Source organism: Orcinus orca, chromosome 17 (assembly GCF_937001465.1).
Source record: "Orcinus orca chromosome 17, mOrcOrc1.1, whole genome shotgun sequence".
Taxonomy (NCBI): domain Eukaryota; kingdom Metazoa; phylum Chordata; class Mammalia; order Artiodactyla; family Delphinidae; genus Orcinus; species Orcinus orca.
Genome location: NC_064575.1, coordinates 86,695,056 through 86,717,779, shown reverse-complemented (window position 1 = coordinate 86,717,779; position 22,724 = coordinate 86,695,056). Strand labels below are relative to the sequence as shown.

The following is a 22,724-nucleotide window of genomic DNA, read 5'->3' as shown; positions in this document are numbered from 1 at the left end:
CCCACCCGCCCCTTTGCCCACAGGCCTACGCTCATCGACATGAACAAGGTGTATCGTCAGACCAACCTGGAGAACCTGGACCAGGCCTTCTCCGTGGCAGAGCGGGACCTGGGGGTGACAAGGCTCCTGGACCCTGAGGGTACGTGCCGCGGCCCCCGCCTCACTCTCTCCTCCCCTGCCGCTCGCTGAGGCCCCTCTGACCCTCCTCCCCCGCAGATGTGGACGTCCCTCAGCCCGACGAGAAGTCCATCATCACCTACGTCTCATCCTTGTACGATGCCATGCCCCGGGTGCCCGACGTGCAGGACGGGGTGAAGGCTAATGTGAGTGCCGGCCGGCAGGCCCGGGGCGGGCAGGGGATAGGCGGGCCCCTGACGGCCCGTCGCCCCCCTCCCCAGGAGCTGCAGCTGCGCTGGCAGGAGTACCGCGAGCTGGTGCTGCTGGTGCTGCAGTGGATCCGGGCACACACGGCTGGCTTCGAGGAGCGCCGCTTCCCCTCCAGCTTTGAAGAAATCGAGGTGGGTTTCTCTGCTTAGCCGGGGTCCTGTGCCCGCTGTGGAGCCCCAGGTTTGGCTGCTGACACCTCTTGTCCCCAGATCCTGTGGTGCCAGTTCTTGAAGTTTAAGGAGACGGAGCTTCCAGCCAAGGAGGCGGACAAGAACCGGTGCAAGGGCATCTACCAGTCCTTGGAGGTGAGGGGGGTCCTGGAGGGAGGGGAGCGGGGGGCATTCTGGAGGTGAGTGAAGCTGCCCGGGAGCCCGGGGCCTGTGGGATCCCCTCCAGCAGGCTTGGCCCGGCCTTACCACAGAGCTGGGACCAGGGCTGTTTCAGGTCGGGTGGGCCGGGGGCCCAGGTGACCCCCAAGCCTCTGCTGGCCCAGGCCTGAGCTAGGTCCCTGCCCACAGGGGGCGGTGCAAGCAGGCCAGCTCAAGATGCCCCCCGGCTACCACCCGCTGGACGTGGAGAAGGAGTGGGGCAAGCTGCACGTGGCCATCCTGGAGCGGGAGAAGCAGCTCCGCAGCGAGTTTGAGAGGTGGGCGGGCGCTGGGGTGGACGGGGCAGCTGGGCGGCGGGTGGGGCCCTGCGGTGGCAGGGAAGCCACCCCGAGGGTGAGTCACTGCCTGGGGAGGAAATGCCCCCTCCCCGAGGCTGAGAAACCCACACTGAGCTGTGGGCCGCAGGCAGGCTGGTGGGCAGGCCGGGAGCAGGAGGGGAGCTGCGCTCTGCGGCGGGGAGCCTGGTGGCCAACGCCACTTACTGGGGGTCCCGTGGCTGCTCTGGGCCGCAGACTAGAGCGTCTTCAGCGTGTCGTGAGCAAACTACAGATGGAGGCCGGGTTGTGTGAAGAGCAGCTGAACCAGGCCGACGCCCTGCTGCAGTCGGTGAGGGGCGGGCAGGAGGGTGGGCCTGGGCGGGGAGGCTTGGGGGAGGGAGGCGGGCCCTGAGCGCTCCTCCCTCTGGGTGTGGAGCAGACTCTGACCGCTAGCTTCGGGCAGAGTTGGCTCCTGGGCACCAGGCCCGCCCTGAGCTGCTGCCCAGACCCGTGGGGCCCAGAGAGGCAGGACTGTGTGGGCCTGGACAGGGGCTCTCTTGGGGAGAACTTTCCAGGGGTGGGAGCTGGAGGACAAGACCACGAACCGTCCAGCTTCTGGGCCCTAGTGGAGGCCTTTGGACCCGGTCCTGGGTCCCCCAGAGAGGTGGGGGCTGCGGGTTTCACCAGAAACATCAGAAGAATGTGCCGTGGTGGACGGGAAGGAAAGGGAAAGGATGGGGGTGGGCCTGGAGGCAGCGGGGGAGCCCCATGCAGGCAGGCGGGCGGCGGGGTGGCCAGGCTGTGAGTCAGGACGACCACCTTGCAGGATGTCCGGCTGCTGGCCTCAGGCAAGGCCCCGCAGCGGGCGGGCGAGCTGGAGCGGGACCTGGACAAGGCGGATAGCATGATCCGGACGCTGTTCAACGACGTGCAGACTCTCAAGGATGGGCGGCACCCGCAGGGCGAGCAGATGTACCGCAGGTGGGCCAGGCCCCACCCCACCCCCAGGGCCTGGGGAGGGCACCCCGCTTCCGCTGACCCCTCCTGACCCCTGCCCCGCCCACAGGGTGTACCGCCTGCATGAGCGTCTGGTGGCCGTCCGCACCGAGTACAACCTGCGTCTGCGGAGCACGCCGAGGCACCCCGAGCTCGAGGACTCCACCCTGCGCTACCTGCAGGACCTGCTGGCCTGGGTGGAGGAGAACCAGCGCCGGCTGGACAGCGCTGAGTGGGGCGTGGACCTGCCCAGCGTGGAGGCGCAGCTGGGCAGCCACCGAGGCCTGCACCAGTCGGTCGAGGAGTTCCGGACCAAGATCGAGCGGGCGCGCACTGACGAGGTGAGTGGGGGCCGGGCGGTGGGCGCGGGCCAGGTCCTGGCCGCCGCAGGCCTCACCCCTCCTCACCTCCCACAGGGCCAGCTCTCCCCGGCCACCCGGGGTGCCTACCGAGACTGCCTGGGTCGGCTGGACCTGCAGTACACCAGGCTGCTCGTGAGTGGCGGCCGGCTGGGAGCCGCGGTGGGAGGGTGGGAGGGGGCGGGGGGGTGGGAGGGGGGCGCGGGGCTGACACACTCCCCGCCTGCCTGCTCACAGAGCTCCTCCAAGGCCCGCCTCCGGTCCCTGGAGAGCCTGCATGGCTTTGTGGCCGCCGCCACCAAGGAGCTGATGTGGCTGAGTGACAGGGAGGAGGAGGAGGTGGGCTTCGACTGGAGCGACCGCAACACCAACATGGCCGCCAAGAAGGAGGGCTACTCGGTGAGGCAGGTGGCCAGCCTCCGGGCCCTCCCCTCCCACGACTGCCCTCCCCAGTGCGGGTCCGGCTCCAGACCCTGGGTGGTGCTTGGCGGGAGATGGGTGGACCCCGACGCGGCCCTGGCACCGCCCCTGAGAGCCCTTGCCTCCATGTCAGGCCCTGATGCACGAACTAGAGCTGAAGGAAAAGAAAATCAAAGAGATCCAGGGCACCGGCGACCGCCTGCTTCGGGAAGACCACCCTGCCCGGCCCACGGCGGAGGTGGGGTGGGGATGCGGGGACCCCCCCCGGGCCCCCCTGGTGTGGTGGGGCAGGGCTGGGGGGATCCCCCCGGGCCTCTGTGCGGGGCAGGGCCCGACGGGGCCACGTGCTGTGCTGCAGTCCTTCCAGGCGGCCCTGCAGACCCAGTGGAGCTGGATGCTACAGCTGTGCTGTTGTATCGAGGCGCACCTAAAGGACAACACCGCCTACTTCCAGGTAAGAACTGGGCTCCCCAACCCCCGGCTCCGCTGCAGTGACCTCGAGGAGCCCCTCGGCCACCGCTGCGGATCTGGGGCCCCTCCCCATGTCCGTGCGGACGTGGATAATCGACCCCACGCACTGTCCCACGGACCTCGCGTCAGAATCCTCCCCGGTTGTTGGGCCCAGCCCCTCCGGCCCGTGCTGGGGCAGCTTTGGCCGGGGGCTCTCGGCTGTTGGCCTAGCGTTACCCATTTCTGCCGCCGCAGTTCTTCTCGGACGTGCGGGAGGCTGAGGAGCAGCTGCGGAAACTGCAGGAGACGCTGCGCAGGAAGTACACCTGTGACCGTTCTATCACCGTCACTCGGCTCGAGGACCTGCTGCAGGACGCCCAGGTGAACCGACCACCCGGGCCCCCGCCGAGCCCAGGGCCGTGCAGCCCGGCAAGAGACAGACGCTGAGGCCCGGCCTCTTGGCCTGTGGGGCTGGAGGGGCACAGGCAGCGGCAGGCATCGAGGTGGCAGGGTCCAGGGCCAGGGGGGCACAGGGAGAGGCTGGCCCGGTGTCTGGGCTGCATCGATGCTCTGGGAAGGTCCCTCTGGAGGCGGAGCGTGGTGACTAGAGGTGCCAGCAGGGGTCAGGAGGCACGATAGGGGCTGGAGGTCAGCACAGTGGGGCGAGGGTATGGGTGAACCGAGAGCTTAGCGGCAGGGTCCTGGCCTGGGGGCAGGTGGCTGGCCAGAGCTGGTACAAGCCTCCCCCACCCACACAGCCCCTGAAGGGAGTAGAGGCCTGAGTCAGCTGCTCTGTTGCCAGCCACGTCACCACGGGCAGGTCCATCAGCATCTCGGGCCTGACAGTCTGGGGCAGGCGCAGTCGGGAGGGCTGAGGAGGACACAGAGGCAGCTGAGTGTGCTGCTCAGGTGCCCTGGGGCAGGGAGTGATGGAGGAGAGAGGAAGCTGGCAGGCCCTGCCGCCTGGAGCTCCTGTGGTCAGGAGTGGGGGTCAGCGAAGCCTGGGGTCCAGGAGGCCCCCTCAGTGGCAGCATCGGCCCAGGAGGGGGCGGGAGAGGTGTAGGCAGCTTCCACGTGGACCCTGACCTGCAGCCTTGGACGGTCCTCCATCCCTCGGAGTGGCTGGATGGGAGGAGGTGGGCGACCTTCCACAGCAGGACAGGGGAGGGCAGAGGGGAGAGGACGCTGCGGGGCCCTCCCCTGAAGGACGCCACATGTGACGGGGGCTGGGGAAGCCCTTCGGTCCTAACTGGGAAGGAAGGAGTGTCGGTGGGACCGGGCGCCTGTCCTGGCTGAGTGCCGAGCCCCACAGCATTCTGGGGGCAGTTGGAAGGACGCGGGATCTCAGGGCGTAGCGGGGGTCCAGGGGTGCTCCTGCATTTCCCGGGGTGGGCACGTGGGTCCTCACAGACCCCCGTCTGGGTGCTCGGTGTCTGACGCCGGGTGATGGTCTCTGAGCTGCCCCTCCTCTGCAGGACGAGAAGGAACAGCTAAACGAGTACAGGGGGCACCTCTCGGGCCTGGCCAAGCGGGCCAAGGCCATCGTGAAGCTAAAGCCCCGCAACCCAGCGCACCCCGTGCGGGGCCGCGTGCCGCTGCTGGCCGTGTGCGACTACAAGCAGGTGGAGGTGAGGGCTTGGCCGGGCAGGGTGGGCCGGGCAGGGTGGGCATGGGTGTGGGTGGGGCCGCGCTGCGATGCTCTGACTGCTTCAGGTGACCGTGCACAAGGGTGACGAGTGCCAGATGGTAGGCCCTGCGCAGCCATCCTACTGGAAGGTGCTCAGCAGCTCCGGCAGCGAGGCCACCGTGCCCTCCGTGTGCTTTCTTGTGCCCCCGCCCAACCAGGAGGCCCAGGAGGCCGTCGCCAGGTGCGTGGTCCTGGGTATGCAGCTGGAGAGGGTGGTGTCGGGCGGGTCCCCGGACACCCCTGACTGTGCCCCTGACCTGGCAGGCTGGAGGCCCAGCACCAGGCCTTGGTTGCGTTGTGGCACCAGCTGCACACGGAAATGAAGAGCCTTCTGGCGTGGCAGAGCCTCAGCCGCGACATGCAGCTCATCCGCTCCTGGTCCCTGATCACGGTACGACCACCCCGCTGGGCACTGTGGGTGGTGCCGGGCGGCAGGGGTCTTCCTGCGGCCGTGCTCAGCCCTCGTGCTGTCTGCAGTTCCGCACGCTGAAACCAGAGGAGCAGCGCCAGGCCCTGCGAAGCCTGGAGCTGCACTACCAGGCCTTTCTGCGGGACAGCCAGGACGCTGGTGGCTTCGGGCCTGAGGACCGGCTGCAGGCTGAGCGCGAGTACGGCTCCTGCAGCCGCCACTACCAGCAGCTGCTGCAGAGCCTGGAGCAGGGTAGGCGGGTGCTGCCGGGGTGGGGGGTGGGGGGTGGCGGCGGAGGGCGTGGCTGGGGCAGCCTGTGAGCTGGACATGTCCGCAGGCGAGCAGGAGTCGTCCCTCTGTCAGCGCTGCATCTCAGAGCTCAAGGACATCCGGCTGCAGCTGGAGGCCTGCGAGACGCGCACCGTGCACCGCCTGCGGCTGCCGCTGGACAAGGAGCCCGCGCGGGAGTGTGCTCAGCGCATCACCGAGCAGCAGGCAGGCCCCGTCCACCCCCCCACCCCACCCCCACCCCGTGCTGCACCCTACCCCCTGCTGCACCCCACCCCGGCCTTGCACACGTGCTGTGTGCTGGGCGTGTGGGCTCAGCTCGCCTCCTGCTCCATCTCTCGTAGAAAGCACAGGCTGAGGTGGAGGGGCTGGGCAAGGGGGTTGCCCGGCTCTCTGCCGAGGCCGAGAAGGTTCTGGCCCTGCCCGAGCCGTCACCCGCTGCCCCCACTCTGCGTTCAGAGCTGGAGCTGACCCTGGGCAAGTTGGAGCAGGTCCGCAGCCTGTCCGCCATTTACCTGGAGAAGTGAGTGCACCTGACGGCGGCCGGGGGGCTGTGACCGAAGGGGCGTCTTGGGAAGTGTATGGACTGGCAGGGCAACGGTGCCAACGAGGTGGGGTCCGCTGCGGGGTCTGGCCACGGGATGGCCGGTGTGGAGCAGGGTGGGGGTCGCAGAGGTGGCCGGAGGGGTTCAGTCCTGGTGTGCCTTGCAGGCAGGGCTTCCTGATGACTGGATGTGGGGTGAGAGGGCTTGAGGGGCTATTAGAGGAGGACTTAGGGCCCCCCACCTGCAGGAGGGTCACTGGTGTGGAAGGTGTGTGGGCTGCACCCCAGCCCCGCTCTGAGCCCTGCTCTCCCGCAGGCTCAAGACCATCAGCCTGGTGATCCGCAGCACACAGGGGGCCGAGGAGGTGCTCAGGGCCCACGAGCAGCAGCTCAAGGAGGCCCAGGCCGTGCCCGCCACCCTCCCAGAGCTCGAGGCCACCAAGGCTGCACTGAAGGTACCGCCACAGGCCCGCGCCCTGCCGGGAGGGCCCAGAGACGCCGGGGCCAGCGGCAGGGGCCTCGGGCTGAAACGGCACCCTCTTCTCTGACCCAACAGAAGCTTCGGGCCCAGGCGGAGGCGCAGCAGCCTGTGTTCGATGCCCTGCGGGACGAGCTGCGGGGGGCGCAGGAGGTGGGCGAGCGGCTGCAACAGCGACACGGCGAGCGGGACGTGGAGGTGGAGCGCTGGCGTGAGCGGGTCGCCCTGCTTCTGGAGCGCTGGCAGGCCGTGCTGGCCCAGACCGACGTGCGGCAGCGCGAGCTCGAGCAGCTGGGCCGCCAGCTGCGTTACTACCGCGAGAGCGCAGACCCGCTGGGCACCTGGCTGCAGGACGCCAAGCAGAGGCAGGAGCAGATCCAGGCCATGCCACTGGCCGACAGCCAGGCCGTGCGAGAGCAGCTGCGGCAGGAGAAGGTAGGTGGGCCCCGGCCGGGCCGGCGGGAGCGGGGCGGGGGCGTGGTGCGCCCTCTGGCTGCTGACCACCCTGCTCTCCCAGGCACTGCTGGAAGATATCGAGCGCCACGGGGAGAAGGTGGAGGAGTGCCAGAGGTTCGCGAAGCAGTACATCAATGCCATCAAGGTGAGGCCTTTGCAGCCTCGTGTCCCAGGGGAGACGTGCAGGTGGTGGGCCTGGGACCTCAAGGGGGCCCCCCAGGCCAGGCCGTGCTGGGCAAAGCCTGTGGGCAGGTTCAAGGGCAGGGTGGGGAGGGCAGAGCTGGCGGCCAACCAGCGTGTCCCTGCAGGACTATGAGCTTCAGCTGGTCACGTACAAGGCACAGCTGGAGCCGGTGGCCTCACCAGCCAAGAAGCCCAAGGTCCAGTCGGGGGCCGAGAGCGTCATCCAGGAGGTGAGGCTGAGGGGCAGGGCTGGTGGGTGGGCTGAGCCTGAGTCAGCAGGGGCAGGGCTGACTCTGGGTGCCTCCTCCCTCCCTCCCCCCAGTACGTGGACCTGCGTACCCGCTACAGTGAGCTGAGCACGCTCACAAGCCAGTACATCAAGTTCATCGGTGAGACTCTGCGACGTATGGAGGAGGAGGAGGTATGACCCGCCGGGGTGGGAAGGCCGTCCTGCTGCCCACCTTGCCCCAGGTGTGGCCCCTAGGAGCCCGCCTGAGCTCTCCCCACGCCCCCCCACCCAGCTCCCCGCAGCACGGCCTGTCCCCAGGCTCGCCTGACCTGCGGCCCAGCCCACCTTGGCCCGACGCTGCACTGCCCTCCCTGTGGCGGCTGCTGTGGCGGCTGGCATCTTCTCTTTCTCTTCTGTGTTGGCGCTTGCCCCCCCCAGGCGTCCCACCGGCTCTCGTGTGTGTGTCTCCTCGGGACTCTGCATCGGGCTCTTTGCTTGGCCACTTGCTCTGCAAGAACCTTGGGCTGTTGGGTCATGGGGGCTGGGGAGGGGTGCCCCGAGGTGCTTGGGTGAGGAAGGGTACCTTCCCCGTCTTGTTCCTCCTGCCTCCTGGGTGACCCCTCCGTCTGGCCTACCTGCAGCTTCCTCTCTGCTCAGAACCGCAGGCTATCGAGTCCCCCTTCCGAACTGGCTCAGATCTGCGCTGATGTCCCACGCTGGCCACCCTGCCCCGCCGGGTCAGGGAGAGGGGCCCCGTGGCCAGAGCCAGGCCGCCGGGCATTCAGCGGTGCTCAGGCAGGGCTGTATGGCGGGCGCGGCTCCCAGGCCCTGTGAGCCCCCTGCTTTGTTTGCTCTCTCTCTCTCTCTTTCTCTCTCTCCCCCCGGCCCCTGTCTGTGTGTCTCTGTCGCCTGTCTGCGGGAAGAGGGGAGAACATCTGGGTCTCCTATCCCCAGGCTGGTGAGCACTGTGGAGCCAGGTTGCGCTCGCTGCCCCAAGTGCCCTGGGTGGGTGCACGCAGCCTCCCTCGGCTGGGCTGGGACCTCTGTCCCTTCCCAACCCCTGCACCGCGCTGTCAGGGTGAGCTGTGGTGGCACCGTGTCGTGTGCTGGGAGCACCTGCTCCGTGCTCACTCCTCTCTCCGGTTTTCTCTCTCTCTCTGCTGCGGCCGCAGAGGCTGGCTGAGCAGCAGCGGGCAGAGGAGCGGGAGCGACTGGCCGAGGTGGAGGCCGCGCTGGAGAAGCAGCGGCAGCTGGCCGAGGCGCACGCACAGGCGAAAGCGCTGGCAGAGCGCGAGGCCCAGGAGCTCCAGCGGCGCATGCAGGAGGAGGTGGCACGCCGGGAGGAGGTGGCGGTGGATGCGCAGCAGCAGAAGCGCAGCATCCAGGAGGAGCTGCAGCACCTGCGGCAGAGCTCGGAGGCAGAGATCCAGGCCAAGGCCCGGCAGGTGGAGGCGGCCGAGCGCAGCCGGCTGCGGATCGAAGAGGAAATCCGCGTGGTGCGCCTCCAGCTGGAGGCCACCGAGCGCCAGCGCGGCGGGGCAGAGGGTGAGCTGCAGGCACTGCGTGCGCGGGCAGAAGAGGCCGAGGCGCAGAAGCGGCAGGCCCAGGAGGAGGCGGAGCGCCTGCGGCGGCAGGTGCAAGACGAGACCCAGCGCAAGCGGCAGGCGGAGGCCGAGCTGGCCCTGCGTGTGCAGGCGGAGGCTGAGGCGGCTCGCGAGAAGCAGCGGGCCCTGCAGGCGCTGGAGGAGCTGCGGCTGCAGGCAGAGGAGGCGGAGCGGCGCCTGCGGCAGGCAGAGGCAGAGCGGGCACGCCAAGTGCAGGTGGCCCTGGAGACGGCGCAGCGCAGCGCCGAGGCAGAGCTGCAGAGCGAGCACGCCTCCTTCGCCGAAAAGACGGCGCAGCTGGAGCGCACCCTCAAGGAAGAGCACGTGGCCGTGGTGCAGCTGCGGGAGGAGGCCACGCGGCGGGCAGAGCAGCAGGCCGAGGCCGAGCGCGCCCGCGCGGAGGCTGAGCGGGAGCTGGAGCGCTGGCAGCTGAAGGCCAACGAGGCGCTGCGGATGCGGCTGCAGGCGGAGGAGGTGGCGCAGCAGAAGAGCCTGGCACAGGCCGAGGCGGAGAAGCAGAAGGAGGAGGCGGAGCGGGAGGCGCGGCGGCGCGGCAAGGCAGAGGAGCAGGCCGTGCGGCAGCGCGAGCTGGCCGAGCGGGAGCTGGAGAAGCAGCGGCAGCTGGCGGAGGGCACCGCGCAGCAGCGCCTGGCGGCGGAGCAGGAGCTGATCCGGCTGCGGGCCGAGACGGAGCAGGGGGAGCAGCAGCGGCAGCTGCTAGAGGAGGAGCTGACGCGGCTGCAGCGGGAGGCGGCCGCGGCCACGCAGAAGCGCCGGGAGCTGGAGGCCGAGCTGGCCAAAGTGCGGGCTGAGATGGAGGTGCTGCTGGCCAGCAAGGCGCGGGCCGAGGAGGAGTCACGCTCCACCAGCGAGAAGTCCAAGCAGAGGCTGGAAGCCGAGGCCGGCCGGTTCCGCGAGCTGGCGGAGGAGGCCGCCCGCCTGCGCGCCCTGGCGGAGGAGGCCAAGCGGCAGCGGCAGCTGGCGGAGGAGGATGCTGTGCGGCAGCGGGCGGAGGCAGAACGGGTGCTGGCCGAGAAGCTGGCCGCCATCAGCGAGGCCACGCGGCTCAAGACGGAGGCGGAGATCGCGCTCAAGGAGAAGGAGGCGGAGAACGAGCGCCTGCGGCGGCTGGCAGAAGACGAAGCTTTCCAGCGGCGGCTTCTGGAGGAGCAGGCGGCCCAGCACAAGGCCGACATCGAGGAGCGGCTGGCGCAGCTGCGCAAGGCGTCGGAGAGCGAGCTGGAGCGGCAGAAGGGGCTGGTGGAGGACACGCTGAGGCAGCGGCGGCAGGTGGAGGAGGAGATCCTGGCGCTCAAGGGGAGCTTTGAGAAGGCGGCCGCCGGCAAGGCGGAGCTGGAGCTGGAGCTGGGGCGGATCCGTGGCAACGCCGAGGACACGCTGCGCAGCAAGGAGCAGGCGGAGCAGGAGGCCGCCCGGCAGCGGCAGCTGGCGGCAGAGGAGGAGCGGCGGCGCCGCGAGGCCGAGGAGCGTGTGCAGAAGAGCCTGGCGGCCGAGGAAGAGGCCGCGCGGCAACGGAAGGCCGCGCTGGAGGAGGTGGAGCGGCTCAAGGCCAAGGTGGAGGAGGCGCGGCGCCTGCGTGAGCGAGCAGAGCAGGAGTCGGCTCGGCAGCTGCAGCTGGCCCAGGAGGCCGCCCAGAAGCGGCTGCAGGCGGAGGAAAAGGCGCACGCGTTCACAGTGCGGCAGAAGGAGCAGGAGCTGCAGCAGACGCTCCAGCAGGAGCAGAGCATGCTGGAGCGTCTGCGCAGTGAGGCCGAGGCGGCCCGGAGGGCGGCAGAGGAGGCGGAGGCGGCGCGGGAGCGGGCCGAGCACGAGGCGGCGCAGTCCCGGCGGCAAGTGGAGGAGGCGGAGCGGCTGAAGCAGTCGGCGGAGGCACAGGCTCAGGCGCAGGCGCAGGCGCAGGCTGCCGCGGAGAAGCTGCGCAAGGAAGCCGAGCAGGAGGCGGCGCGGCGGGCGCAGGCAGAGCAGGCGGCCCTGCGGCAGAAGCAGGCGGCCGACGCCGAGATGGAGAAGCACAAGCAGTTCGCTGAGCAGGCGCTGCGGCAGAAGGCGCAGGTAGAGCAGGAGCTGACGGCTTTGCGGCTGCAGCTGGAGGAGACCGACCACCAGAAGAGCATCCTAGACGAGGAGCTGCAGCGACTGAAGGCAGAGGTGACGGAGGCGGCCCGCCAGCGCGGCCAGGTGGAGGAAGAGCTGTTCTCGCTGCGCGTGCAGATGGAAGAGCTGGGCAAGCTCAAGGCCCGCATCGAGGCGGAGAACCGCGCGCTCGTTCTGCGCGACAAGGACAACACGCAGCGCCTCCTGCAGGAGGAGGCGGAGAAGATGAAGCAGGTGGCGGAGGAGGCTGCGCGGCTGAGCGTGGCGGCCCAGGAGGCGGCACGGCTGCGGCAGCTGGCGGAGGAAGACCTGGTTCAGCAGCGGGCCCTGGCAGAGAAGATGCTCAAGGAGAAGATGCAGGCGGTGCAGGAGGCCACGCGGCTCAAGGCGGAGGCAGAGCTGCTGCAGCAGCAGAAGGAGCTCGCCCAAGAGCAGGCCCGGCGGCTGCAGGAGGACAAGGAACAGATGGCGCAGCAGCTGGCACAGGAGACGCAGGGCTTCCAGAAGACTCTGGAGACAGAGCGGCAGCGGCAGCTGGAGATGAGTGCCGAGGCGGAGCGTCTCAGGTTGCGCGTGGCCGAGATGAGCCGGGCTCAGGCCCGTGCGGAGGAGGACGCCCAGCGCTTCCGGAAGCAGGCGGAGGAGATAGGCGACAGGCTGTACCGCACGGAGCTCGCCACGCAGGAGAAGGTGACGCTGGTGCAGACGCTCGAGACCCAGCGGCAACAAAGTGACCAGGATGCCGAGCGCCTGCGGGAGGCCATCGCGGAGCTGGAGTGTGAGAAGGACAAGCTCAAGCAGGAGGCGCAGCTGCTGCAGCTCAAGTCTGAGGAGGTATCTCCCCGCGCGTGGGCAGGGATCTGGGGCGGGGTCTGCTCTCGGGCAGGTGTTCCCGGGGGCCCGCATGGCCCTGACCGCCCCCTTTCCCCCTTCGCAGATGCAGATGGTGCGGCAGGAGCAGCTGCTTCAGGAGACCCAGGCCCTGCAGCAGAGCTTCCTCTCCGAGAAGGACAGTCTGCTGCAGCGGGAGCACCTCATCGAGCAGGAGAAGGCCAAGCTGGAGCAGCTCTTCCAGGACGAGGTGGCCAAGGCACAGCAGCTGCGTGAGGAGCAGCAGCGGCAGCAGCAGCAGCTGCAGCAGGAGAAGGAGCAGCTGGCGGCCAGCATGGAGGAGGCCCGGCGGCGGCAGCGCGAGGCCGAGGAGGAGGTGCGGCGCAAGCAAGAGGAGCTGCGGTGCCTGGAGCTGCAGCGGCACGAGCAGGAGAAGCTGCTGGCGGAGGAGAACCAGAGGCTGCGTGAGCGGCTGCAGCACCTGGAGGAGGAGCGCCGGGCTGCACTGGCCCACCCGGGGGAGGTCGCTGCCTCTCAGGCCGCGGCCGCCAGACCCCTGCCCAATGGCCAGGACGCAGCCGACGGCCCGGCCGCCGTGGCAGAGCCTGAGCACGCCTTTGACGGCCTGCGGCAGAAGGTGCCGGCCCAGCAGCTGCAGGAGGTGGGCATCCTGAGCGCAGAGGAGCTCCAGCGGCTGGCGCAGGGCCGCACCACGGTGGCTGAGCTCGCTCAGCGGGAGGACGTGCGCCACTACCTGCAGGGCCGCAGCAGCATCGCCGGCTTGCTGCTGAAGCCTGCCGACGAGAAGCTGACCATCTACGCGGCCCTGAGGAGGCAGCTGCTGAGCCCGGGCACAGCCCTCATCCTGCTTGAGGCCCAGGCGGCCTCAGGCTTCCTACTGGACCCCGTGCGGAACAGGCGGCTGGCCGTCAACGAGGCCGTGAAGGAGGGCGTTGTGGGCCCTGAGCTGCATCACAAGCTGCTGTCGGCCGAGCGCGCCGTCACTGGCTACAAGGACCCCTACACCGGGGAGCAGATCTCCCTCTTTCAGGCCATGAAGAAGGACCTCATCGTCCGGGAGCACGGCATCCGCCTGCTGGAGGCCCAGATCGCCACGGGCGGCATCATCGACCCCGTGCACAGCCACCGCCTGCCCGTGGACGTGGCCTACCAGCGCGGCTACTTCGACGAGGAGATGAACCACGTCCTGCAGGACCCCAGCGACGACACCAAGGGCTTCTTCGACCCCAACACGCACGAGAACCTCACTTACCTGCAGCTGCTGGAGCGCTGCGTGGAGGACCCCGAGACGGGCCTGCGGCTCCTGCCGCTCACGGACCAGGCTGCCAAGGGTGGTGAGCTGGTCTACACCGACTCGGAGGCCCGGGACGTGTTTGAGAAGGCCACTGTGTCCGCTCCGTTCGGCAAGTTCCAGGGCAGGACAGTGACCATCTGGGAGCTCATAAACTCCGAGTACTTCACGGCCGAGCAGCGACGGGACCTGCTGCGGCAGTTCCGCACAGGCAAGGTCACCGTGGAGAAGATTATCAGGATCGTCATCACCGTGGTCGAGGAGCACGAACAGAAGGGCCAGCTCTGCTTCGAGGGCCTGCGTGCCCTGGTCCCTGCTGCGGAGCTGCTCGAGAGCAGGGTCATTGACCGTGAGCTCTTCCGCCAGCTGCAGCGGGGCGAGCGCTCCGTGCAGGAGGTAGCTGAGGCGGAGGCCGTGCGGCGGGCCCTGCGGGGCTCCGGCGTCATCGCGGGTGTGTGGCTAGAGGAGGCAGGGCAGAAGCTGAGCATCTACGAGGCCCTGAGGAAAGATCTGCTGCAGCCAGAGGCAGCTGTGGCCCTGCTGGAGGCCCAGGCCGGCACCGGGCACATCATCGACCCCACCACCAGCGCACGGCTGACTGTGGACGAGGCAGTGCGCGCCGGCCTCGTGGGGCCCGAGCTACACGAGAAGCTGCTGTCGGCCGAGAAGGCTGTGACAGGCTACAAGGACCCGTACTCAGGGCAGAGCGTGTCCCTGTTCCAGGCCCTGAAGAAGGGTCTCATCCCCAGGGAGCAGGGCCTGCGTCTGCTGGACGCCCAGCTGTCCACAGGTGGCATCGTGGACCCCAGCAAGAGCCACCGTGTGCCCCTGGACGTCGCCTGTGCTCGGGGCTACCTGGATAAGGAGACCAGCACCGCCCTTTCAGCACCCGAGGACAACGCCAAGACCTACTACGAACCCCGTACGTGGCAGCCCGTCACTTACAGCCACCTCCAGCAGCAGTGCCGCCCCGACCAGCTGACGGGGCTGAGCCTGCTGCCGCTCTCGGAGGAGGCTGCCCGGGCCCGGCAGCAGGAGCTCTACTCCGAGCTCCAGGCCCGCGAGGCCTTCCAGAAGGCCACTGTCGAGGTCCCCGTGGGCAGCTTCCGGGGCAGGACGGTGACAGTGTGGGAGCTCATCAACTCCGAGTACTTCACGGCCGAGCAGCGGCAGGAGCTGCTGCGCCAGTTCCGCACGGGCAAGGTCACCGTGGAGAAGGTCATCAAGATCCTCATCACCATCGTGGAGGAAGTGGAGACCGTACGGCGGGAGAGGCTCTCTTTCAGTGGCCTCCGAGCCCCTGTGCCGGCCAGCGAGCTCCTGGCCGCCGGGGTCCTCAACAGCACCCAGTATGAGCAGCTCAAGGACGGCAAGACGTCGGTCAAGGACCTCTCGGAGCTGGACTCGGTGCGGACACTCCTCCAGGGGAGCGGCTGCCTTGCTGGCATCTACCTGGAGGACTCCAAAGAGAAGGTGACCATCTACGAGGCCATGCGGCGCGGCCTGCTCAGGCCCAGCACCGCCACCCTCCTGCTTGAGGCCCAGGCAGCCACTGGCTTTCTGGTGGACCCTGTGCGGAACCAGCGTCTGTACGTGCACGAGGCCGTGAAGGCCGGTGTCGTGGGCCCTGAGCTGCACGAGAAGCTGCTGTCGGCTGAGAAGGCCGTGACGGGCTACAAGGATCCCTACTCAGGCAGCACCATCTCTCTCTTCCAGGCCATGAAGAAGGGCCTGGTCCTCAGGGAGCACGGCATCCGCCTGCTGGAGGCCCAGATCGCCACGGGCGGCATCATCGACCCCGTGCACAGCCACCGCCTGCCCGTGGACGTGGCCTACCAGCGCGGCTACTTCGACGAGGAGATGAACCGCGTCCTGCAGGACCCCAGCGACGACACCAAGGGCTTCTTTGACCCCAACACGCACGAGAACCTCACTTACTTGCAGCTGCTGGAGCGCTGCGTGGAGGACCCCGAGACGGGCCTGCGGCTCCTGCCGCTGAGAGGGGCAGAGAAAGCAGAGGTGGTGGAGACCACGCGGGTGTACACCGAGGAGGAGACCCGGAGGGCCTTCGAGGAGACACAGATCAACATCCCTGGGAGCGGCAGCCACAGTGGCTCCACCATGTCCCTGTGGGAGGTGATGCAGTCGGACCTGATCCCCCAGGAGCAGCGGGCCCAGCTGATGGCCGACTTCCAGGCCGGCCGCGTGACCAAGGAGCGTATGATCATCATCATCATCGAGATCATCGAGAAAACCGAGATAGTCCGCTCACAGAACCTGGCTTCCTTCGACCACGTCGGCCGCCGCATCACCGCCGAGAACCTGTACGAGGCCCGGGTCATCTCCCGCGAGTCCTACAGCCTGCTTCAGGAGGGCGCCAGGAGCCTCCGCGAGGTGCTGGAGGCCGAGTCCGCCTGGCACTACCTCTACGGCACGGGCTGTGTGGCCGGCATCTACCGGCCCAGCTCCAGGCAGACGCTGACCATCTACCAGGCCCTCAAGAAGGGGCAGCTGAGTGCCGAGGTGGCCCGCCAGCTACTAGAGGCACAAGCGGCCACGGGCTTCCTGCTGGACCCGGTGAAGGGCGAGCGGCTGGCCGTGGATGAGGCCGTGCGGAAGGGCCTGGTGGGCCCCGAGCTGCACGACCGGCTGCTGTCAGCTGAGCGGGCTGTGACCGGCTACCGTGACCCCTACACGGAGCAGACCATCTCGCTCTTCCAGGCCATGAAGAAGGACCTGATCCCCACCGAGGAGGCCCTGCGGCTGCTGGACGCTCAGCTGGCCACGGGCGGCATCATCGACCCGCGTCTAGGCTTCCACCTCCCGCTGGAGGTGGCCTACCAGCGCGGCTACCTCGACAAGGACACGCACGACCGGCTGTCAGAGCCCAGCGAGGTGCGCAGCTACGTGGACCCCTCCACGGACGAGCGCCTCAGCTACACGCAGCTGCTCCGGCGGTGCCGCCGCGACGAGGCCAGCAGCCAGCTCCTCCTGCCGCTCGCGGATGCCCGCAAGCTGACCTTCCGCGGCCTGCGCAAGCAGATCACGGTGGAGGAGCTGGTGCGCTCGCAGGTCATGGATGAGGCCACGGCGCTGCGGCTGCAGGAGGGCCTGGCCTCCGTCGAGGAGGTCTCCAAGGACCTGCAGAAGTTCCTCGAGGGTACCAGCAGCATCGCCGGCGTCCTCGTCGACGCCACCAGGGAGCGGCTGTCGGTGTACCAGGCCATGAAGAAGGGCATCATCCGCCCCGGCACGGCCTTCGAGCTCCTGGAGGCGCAGGCGGCCACCGGCTACGTCATCGACCCCATCAAGGGGCTCAAGCTAACCGTGGAGGAGGCCGTGCGCGTGGGCATCGTGGGTCCCGAGTTTAAGGACAAGCTGCTGTCGGCCGAGCGTGCCGTCACCGGCTACAAGGACCCTTACTCCGGGAAGCTCATCTCCCTCTTCCAGGCCATGAAGAAGGGTCTGATCCTGAAGGACCACGGCATCCGGCTGCTGGAGGCCCAGATCGCCACGGGCGGCATCATCGACCCCGAGGAGAGCCACCGCCTGCCCGTGGACGTGGCCTACCAGCGCGGCCTCTTTGACGAGGAGATGAATGAGATCCTGACCGACCCCTCGGACGACACCAAGGGCTTCTTTGACCCCAACACGGAGGAGAACCTCACCTACCTGCAGCTGATGGAGCGCTGCGTCACTGACCCCCAGACGGGGCTGCGGCTCCTGCCGCTGAAGGAGAAGAAGCGGGAGCGGAAGACATCCTCTAAGTCCTCAGTGCGCAAGCGGCGTGTGGTCATCGTGGACCCGGAGACGGGCAAGGAGATGTCGGTGTACGAGGCCTACCGCAAGGGCCTTATCGACCACCAGACCTACCTGGAGCTGTCCGAGCAGGAATGCGAGTGGGAGGAGATCACCATCTCCTCATCGGACGGCGTGGTCAAGTCCATGATCATCGACCGCCGCTCGGGCCGCCAGTACGACATCGATGAGGCCATCGCCAAGAGCCTCATCGATCGCTCGGCGCTGGACCAGTACCGTGCTGGCACGCTCTCCATCGCCGAGTTCGCCGACATGCTCTCAGGCAACGCCGGCGGCTTCCGCTCACGCTCGTCCTCCGTGGGGTCCTCCTCTTCCTACCCTATCAGCCCCGCTGTCTCCAGGACCCAGCTGGCCTCCTGGTCCGACCCCACCGAGGAGACGGGCCCCGTGGCTGGCATCCTGGACACGGAGACGCTGGAGAAGGTGTCTATCACAGAGGCCATGCACCGCAACCTGGTGGACAACATCACCGGGCAGCGTTTGCTGGAAGCGCAGGCCTGCACCGGGGGCATCATCGACCCCAGCACCGGCGAGCGCTTCCCCGTCACCGACGCCGTCAACAAGGGCCTGGTGGACAAGATCATGGTGGACCGCATCAACCTGGCCCAGAAGGCCTTCTGCGGCTTCGAGGACCCACGCACCAAGACCAAGATGTCGGCCGCCCAGGCCCTGAAGAAGGGCTGGCTCTACTACGAGGCGGGCCAGCGCTTCCTGGAGGTGCAGTACCTGACGGGTGGCCTCATCGAGCCCGACACGCCAGGCCGCGTGGCCCTGGACGAGGCCCTGCAGCGCGGCACCGTGGATGCCCGCACCGCCCAGAAGCTGCGCGACGTTAGCGCCTACTCCAAGTACCTCACCTGCCCCAAGACCAAGCTCAAGATCTCCTACAAGGACGCGCTGGACCGCAGCATGGTGGAGGAGGGCACGGGCCTGCGGCTGCTGGAGGCTGCCGCCCAGTCCAGCAAGGGCTACTACAGCCCCTACAGCATCAGCGGCTCCGGCTCCGCGGCCGGCTCGCGCTCCAGCTCGCGCACCGGCTCCCGGGCTGGGTCCCGTCGCGGCAGCTTTGACGCCACCGGCTCGGGCTTCTCCATGACCTTCTCTTCCTCGTCCTACTCGTCCTCGGGCTATGGCCGCCGCTACGCCTCGGGGCCCACGCCCTCCGCGGGGGGCCCCGAGTCAGCGGCAGCCTGACCCCTTCCTGCACCCCGCCTCCCGCTCTGCATGTGGCCAGACTCCCCGCCCAGGTGCTGGGGTCTTTAATGTTTCAAGGTGTCTTCCTCCCAAGCGGTGCCTAAAGTTTAACCAAAAAGTACAGACTAACACGTTAACATGTATGTGTTGTCCAGACAGCCTGTCTCTTAGGGGCCGGGGCCAGTCCAGCCCCACTGACCACCTTGCGCCCCCCACCACCCCCCCACCCCAGGTCTCCCCGCTTCTCTTTACCTGCCACTCACCACAGCCAGGTGCCTTGGAGGGTCCAGAGCTGGGCCCCCAACTCAGCCCTCTCATCTCCCCAGGGGGGTTCCATCTGGGCGAGGTTCCCCCAGCCCTGTAGGCCGGCCCCACCCAACCCCCAGCCACCTGCTCGGGCAGCAGGCATCGGCCCCGCCAGTAGCAGGGCCCTCAGCGCCAGCGTTTTCTCCTGTTTCCGGGACTGACCTGCTTGCTCAGTGGGCCTTGCTGGGGAGGGAGGGAGGGAGTCCTGGGTCAGCCATCTCTTCTAGGCTGCCCAGGGAAGCCCCTTCCCCATGGGAAGATGAGGGTCCAGTCTGCAGACCCAGCTGGCCCGGGCCAGGCCCCAGCCTGTTCCCGGCTCCATTCCCAGCCCCCAACCTGTGCCCGAGACCCCACGCCTCTGGCTTCAGCCTTCCAGCCTCAGCTCCCTAGTAAGTGCCTTCTGTGTCCCCCTTTGCACCCCAGGCCCCGAGGACCCAGACCTGGGGTGGGAGACAGACCCTCCTGGTGAAAGGCTCACCACTGCCCAGCTCTTGGGTGTGCCGGCCGGGAATGACTGGGCTTCTGCAGGCCTCTTGCCCTCCGTGGGCCCACTGTCCCCTGGAACCTGTGGAACCCCACCCTGGGTGCTGCCTGCCTGCCTGCCTCTCCCAGGGCTCCTCAATCCCTGTGTTGGGCCTGGGGACAAGGCAGCCCAGCCCGGTGCCACCAGTCCTGTCCCATCCAGCCCCGCGCCCTGGTGGCTTCCGCCCCCGCCTCTGCTCTCCGACTGAGCTTTGCACGTCCCACTAACCCAGGTAGGTGGCGGGTGGAGGCCCAGGCTTCGGCTGCCTCTGAGGACAGAACACTAACCCGACCACGGCGGGCCTGCGGCGCTCGCCCAAATAAAAGCAATTCCAACTTTCCCGCGGGTCCTGTCTCACTTTTTGTCCTGAGGTCAGCTTGTGTGTTGGGCTAAGGGGGTGCTGCGGCCCCAGGCTCTGAGCTTGGCCACTGTGTCCTGGCCTGGGGCAGAAGAACCGGGTCTCGTGAAGACGCTGGCCGGGGGCTGCACCCCTCAGAGAAACCCAGGCTGAGTGACCCAGAGCATAGGGCGAGGTGGAGGCCGGGCCAGCTGGGGCCTGCTCAGCCCAGGTGGTGACCTGTCCCTCGGCCCAGCCCCCCAGGCTGGGTTTGTGATTGGCGCTTACGTCTGAGACGGGGGTCTTACGTGCCCTTCGGTCGGTCATTGTGTGGAAGAGGCAGCGTGACCCCTGGGTAAGTTGGTCCGTGTCGGCCAAGGGTAACCCTCCAGAGAAGGGTGCAGTCACGAGCCTGAGCGGCGGCAGTGGAGGAGGGTGAGTGGGGCAAGCCACCCGGTGAGCCACTGGCTCTGAGGCCATGAGGCCCTGACCCATGCCATCTCCCTGCTTTGCCCCAGGGGGTAGCCCCTCATCCTTGGGGGTCTAAAGTCCTGGTTACCCAGCGTTTGTCGGGCTCTGCTCTCTTGCCCACTTGCAGTTAACCCTGGGCGTGGAAGTACCAAGATGCCCGGGGCAGCAGCCCTGCCTCCGTGGGTGGTCAGGGTCCTCCCGGCCAGGACGGTGCCCACCTGGCCTGCTGGTCTACGGCAACGAGCAGCCGCCTGGCCAGGTGGTAGCCGTGGCTGTGAATTGAGTGGGACACTCCCGCCACGCCCCGGGTGGCCATGTTTTCCTTCGCCGACCAGGACCGCGAGGGTCTCACAGCCTGAAGTTGCAGGGACGAGAAGCACCTGCACCGCGGCGGGTCCCGGAGCCTGTTGGGGCTGGGCCGCTTCTGCTTCCACTCCTGGGTTCCCAGACCCGGTGGGCCGCCTTCTGGGGTCATTGACTCAAGGTCACGCCCACATCCGGAAGGACGGTGCTGCAGTCCCTCAGGGTGTCAGCTACTTCCTTATGAGGCCGTCCAACATTCTGCCAGGCCAGCAGCTTCCTGTAGGCCTGGAGCCCTGCGGTACCCCCGTGCCGGAAGAGGGGTCTGAGGTCCAAGGTGATGTTTTGCAGGAACCCGCAGGTAGGCTGAGAGGCAAAGGCAGCCGAGCTGAAGTGGTCAGTGTCCCTCTTGCTGGGTGGCCTCGGGCCAGGCTGGGAGGGGGTGTGTCACCAGCCTGTGCTTGCTGGGCCGGCGCGGTTGTGAGCCCGGCACCCATTGGGCAAGTCCTGCGGTCCGTGGGCGGCTCAGTGGCTCCTCACGCCGCTCCCAGCAGACGTCAGCACGTGATGCAAGACCTCACTCCCGTGGCCGCCAGCACCTCGTTCCCGTCCTCCACCCCTGATGCTCTCAGGCCCTGACCAGCCGGCCCGGCCGTTCCTCCTGGCCACCCGGGAGCCGCTGTCCTCTCCGCTCCGGGGGTCACCCAGTGCACTGCAGAAGCTCCAGCCAGGGGTTTCCCCAGCCACTGTTGGCAGCCCCGAGTGGGGCTGTGCCTGCGTGCGGCCCGACACACCACACGTGCCATGGTGCACCCGGCCAGGCCTCCTCCTCCGTGCCCTCGTGGGGACCCTCTGCAAGGCTGTGGTCTGGCAGTAGTGGGGGAAGTGGTGGTGCGGGCCACCTGCTCATGTAGCCCTCTGGCTCTGCGTGAGCCAGGGCCTGGCGTCCACTCCCCCTTACCCTAAGCCCTCGCCCAGCCCGCCAACTGTGTGTCGGTGGGTCTCAGGGCACCAGCTCCAGACGGGAGCTGTGGTCGCACCGTCACCCACGTCCTGTGGTCAGATGTGCAGCCCCCCAGCCCCAGGAGCACTCTAGGAACAGCTCTGTGGGGTCCGCACGTGCTCTGTCCTCACTTCAGAGCCGGGGCTCTCCTTTGGGGCCTCGCCGGAGACCCCACATCATGTTCTTGCTGCCAGGGCTGCCGCAACAAATACCACAGGATAGGGGCTTTTAAATGACAGAAATGTACTTCTTCTCAGTTCTGGAAGCCGAAGTCTGCGATCAGCTTGTCAGCAGGGAGGGATGGGAATTCCCTGGAGGTCCAGTGGTTAAGACTCCGCACTCTCGCTGCTGAGGGCCCGGGTTCGATCCCTGGTCAGGGAACTAAGATCCCACAAGCAGCGCAGCGCAACCAGAAAAAAAAAAAAACAGGCAGCAGGGCTGGTTCCTCCTGAAGCCTCTCTCCTTGGCACGTGGATGGCCGACTTCTCTCAGTCCTCATGGGGCCGTCCTCTGTGCGTGTCTATGTCTCGACCTTCTCTTCTTGTGAGGACACCTGTCGGATTGGGTTGGGGCCACCCTCATGACCTCATGTACCTTGATCACCTCTTTAAAGATGCCATCTCCAGACACAGTCCCCTCCTGAGGTCCAGGAATCAGCCCTGCAGCACGTGGATTCGGGGCACACGGTTTGGGCCACGCCCCCGCCATGGTACCTGTGCCCTCCCCCTGCCCATACGCGGCACGTTTCACCACATATGCTCTGAGCACCAGTCCTGCTCTAGGTGCTGGGACTGACAACGTCCACCGCCGCCGGAGGTGAGCCGTGGGCGTCCAACCCCAAACCCTGCTGTGGAGGATGCTTCCGGGACCACGCCCGGCACCACCTGTCTCAGATCAGTTCTCCAGAAGCAGAGCCCACGACGGCGGTCCAGGTGCACCTGGTTTACGGGGGCTGTGCTCTCGGGAGAGGGTGTGAGAAAAGCAGTGGGCGAAGGTGTGGCTTCGGCGAACCCCACCACGCGTGGCCTGATCCGTGGGTGTCACAGGACTGTGAGTTTCACCTCAGAGAGCTGTTTCTCCAGCGACAAGGGGTCTAGGCTGATATCCCCCCTCCAGCCGTGGACTACGGGCTGCCCTGGGTGGGGGCAGGCGGCTCCCAGGCACCTGTTAGCCAGGCAGCTCTGTCGTCCAAGGGCACCTCTCGCTAAGGGCACTGGTGTGAGTCCACAGCAGCTGGGGGATGGGCACACCCACCCCCCAAGATGGGCTCTGAGTGGATCACCAACTGCACCTGCTTAAACAACGACACCTTCACAGCGGCAGCAGCATGACAGACCCAGACACCCCGGAAAACCCTCCCACTGTAAATCTCCCACT

At 67.9% G+C, this 22,724-nt stretch overlaps 1 protein-coding gene across 10 annotated transcripts in view; it reads left to right on the top strand.

The window, feature by feature from the left end:
• Positions 1-19,575, top strand: part of LOC101271232 (plectin) — a 57,674-nt gene extending 38,099 nt beyond the window's left edge. For 9 of the 10 annotated variants that reach the window (XM_049700556.1, XM_049700557.1, XM_049700558.1 and 6 more), the window contains 26 exons: positions 24-139; positions 217-323; positions 399-518; positions 597-692; positions 906-1,033; positions 1,289-1,382; positions 1,860-2,014; positions 2,100-2,370; positions 2,446-2,523; positions 2,626-2,787; positions 2,942-3,046; positions 3,167-3,262; positions 3,514-3,639; positions 4,734-4,886; positions 4,972-5,126; positions 5,210-5,336; positions 5,423-5,606; positions 5,692-5,849; positions 5,987-6,165; positions 6,503-6,641; positions 6,743-7,099; positions 7,182-7,265; positions 7,429-7,533; positions 7,626-7,724; positions 8,705-12,085; positions 12,189-19,575. In XM_049700556.1, the coding sequence (XP_049556513.1) occupies positions 24-139; positions 217-323; positions 399-518; positions 597-692; positions 906-1,033; positions 1,289-1,382; positions 1,860-2,014; positions 2,100-2,370; positions 2,446-2,523; positions 2,626-2,787; positions 2,942-3,046; positions 3,167-3,262; positions 3,514-3,639; positions 4,734-4,886; positions 4,972-5,126; positions 5,210-5,336; positions 5,423-5,606; positions 5,692-5,849; positions 5,987-6,165; positions 6,503-6,641; positions 6,743-7,099; positions 7,182-7,265; positions 7,429-7,533; positions 7,626-7,724; positions 8,705-12,085; positions 12,189-18,407 (12,994 nt within the window). In that variant the 3' untranslated portion in view covers positions 18,408-19,575. The remainder of the gene's footprint in view (positions 1-23; positions 140-216; positions 324-398; positions 519-596; positions 693-905; positions 1,034-1,288; positions 1,383-1,859; positions 2,015-2,099; positions 2,371-2,445; positions 2,524-2,625; positions 2,788-2,941; positions 3,047-3,166; positions 3,263-3,513; positions 3,640-4,733; positions 4,887-4,971; positions 5,127-5,209; positions 5,337-5,422; positions 5,607-5,691; positions 5,850-5,986; positions 6,166-6,502; positions 6,642-6,742; positions 7,100-7,181; positions 7,266-7,428; positions 7,534-7,625; positions 7,725-8,704; positions 12,086-12,188) is intronic. The other variant, XM_049700564.1, reaches the window with a different exon arrangement.
• Positions 19,576-22,724: the final 3,149 nt, after the last annotated feature.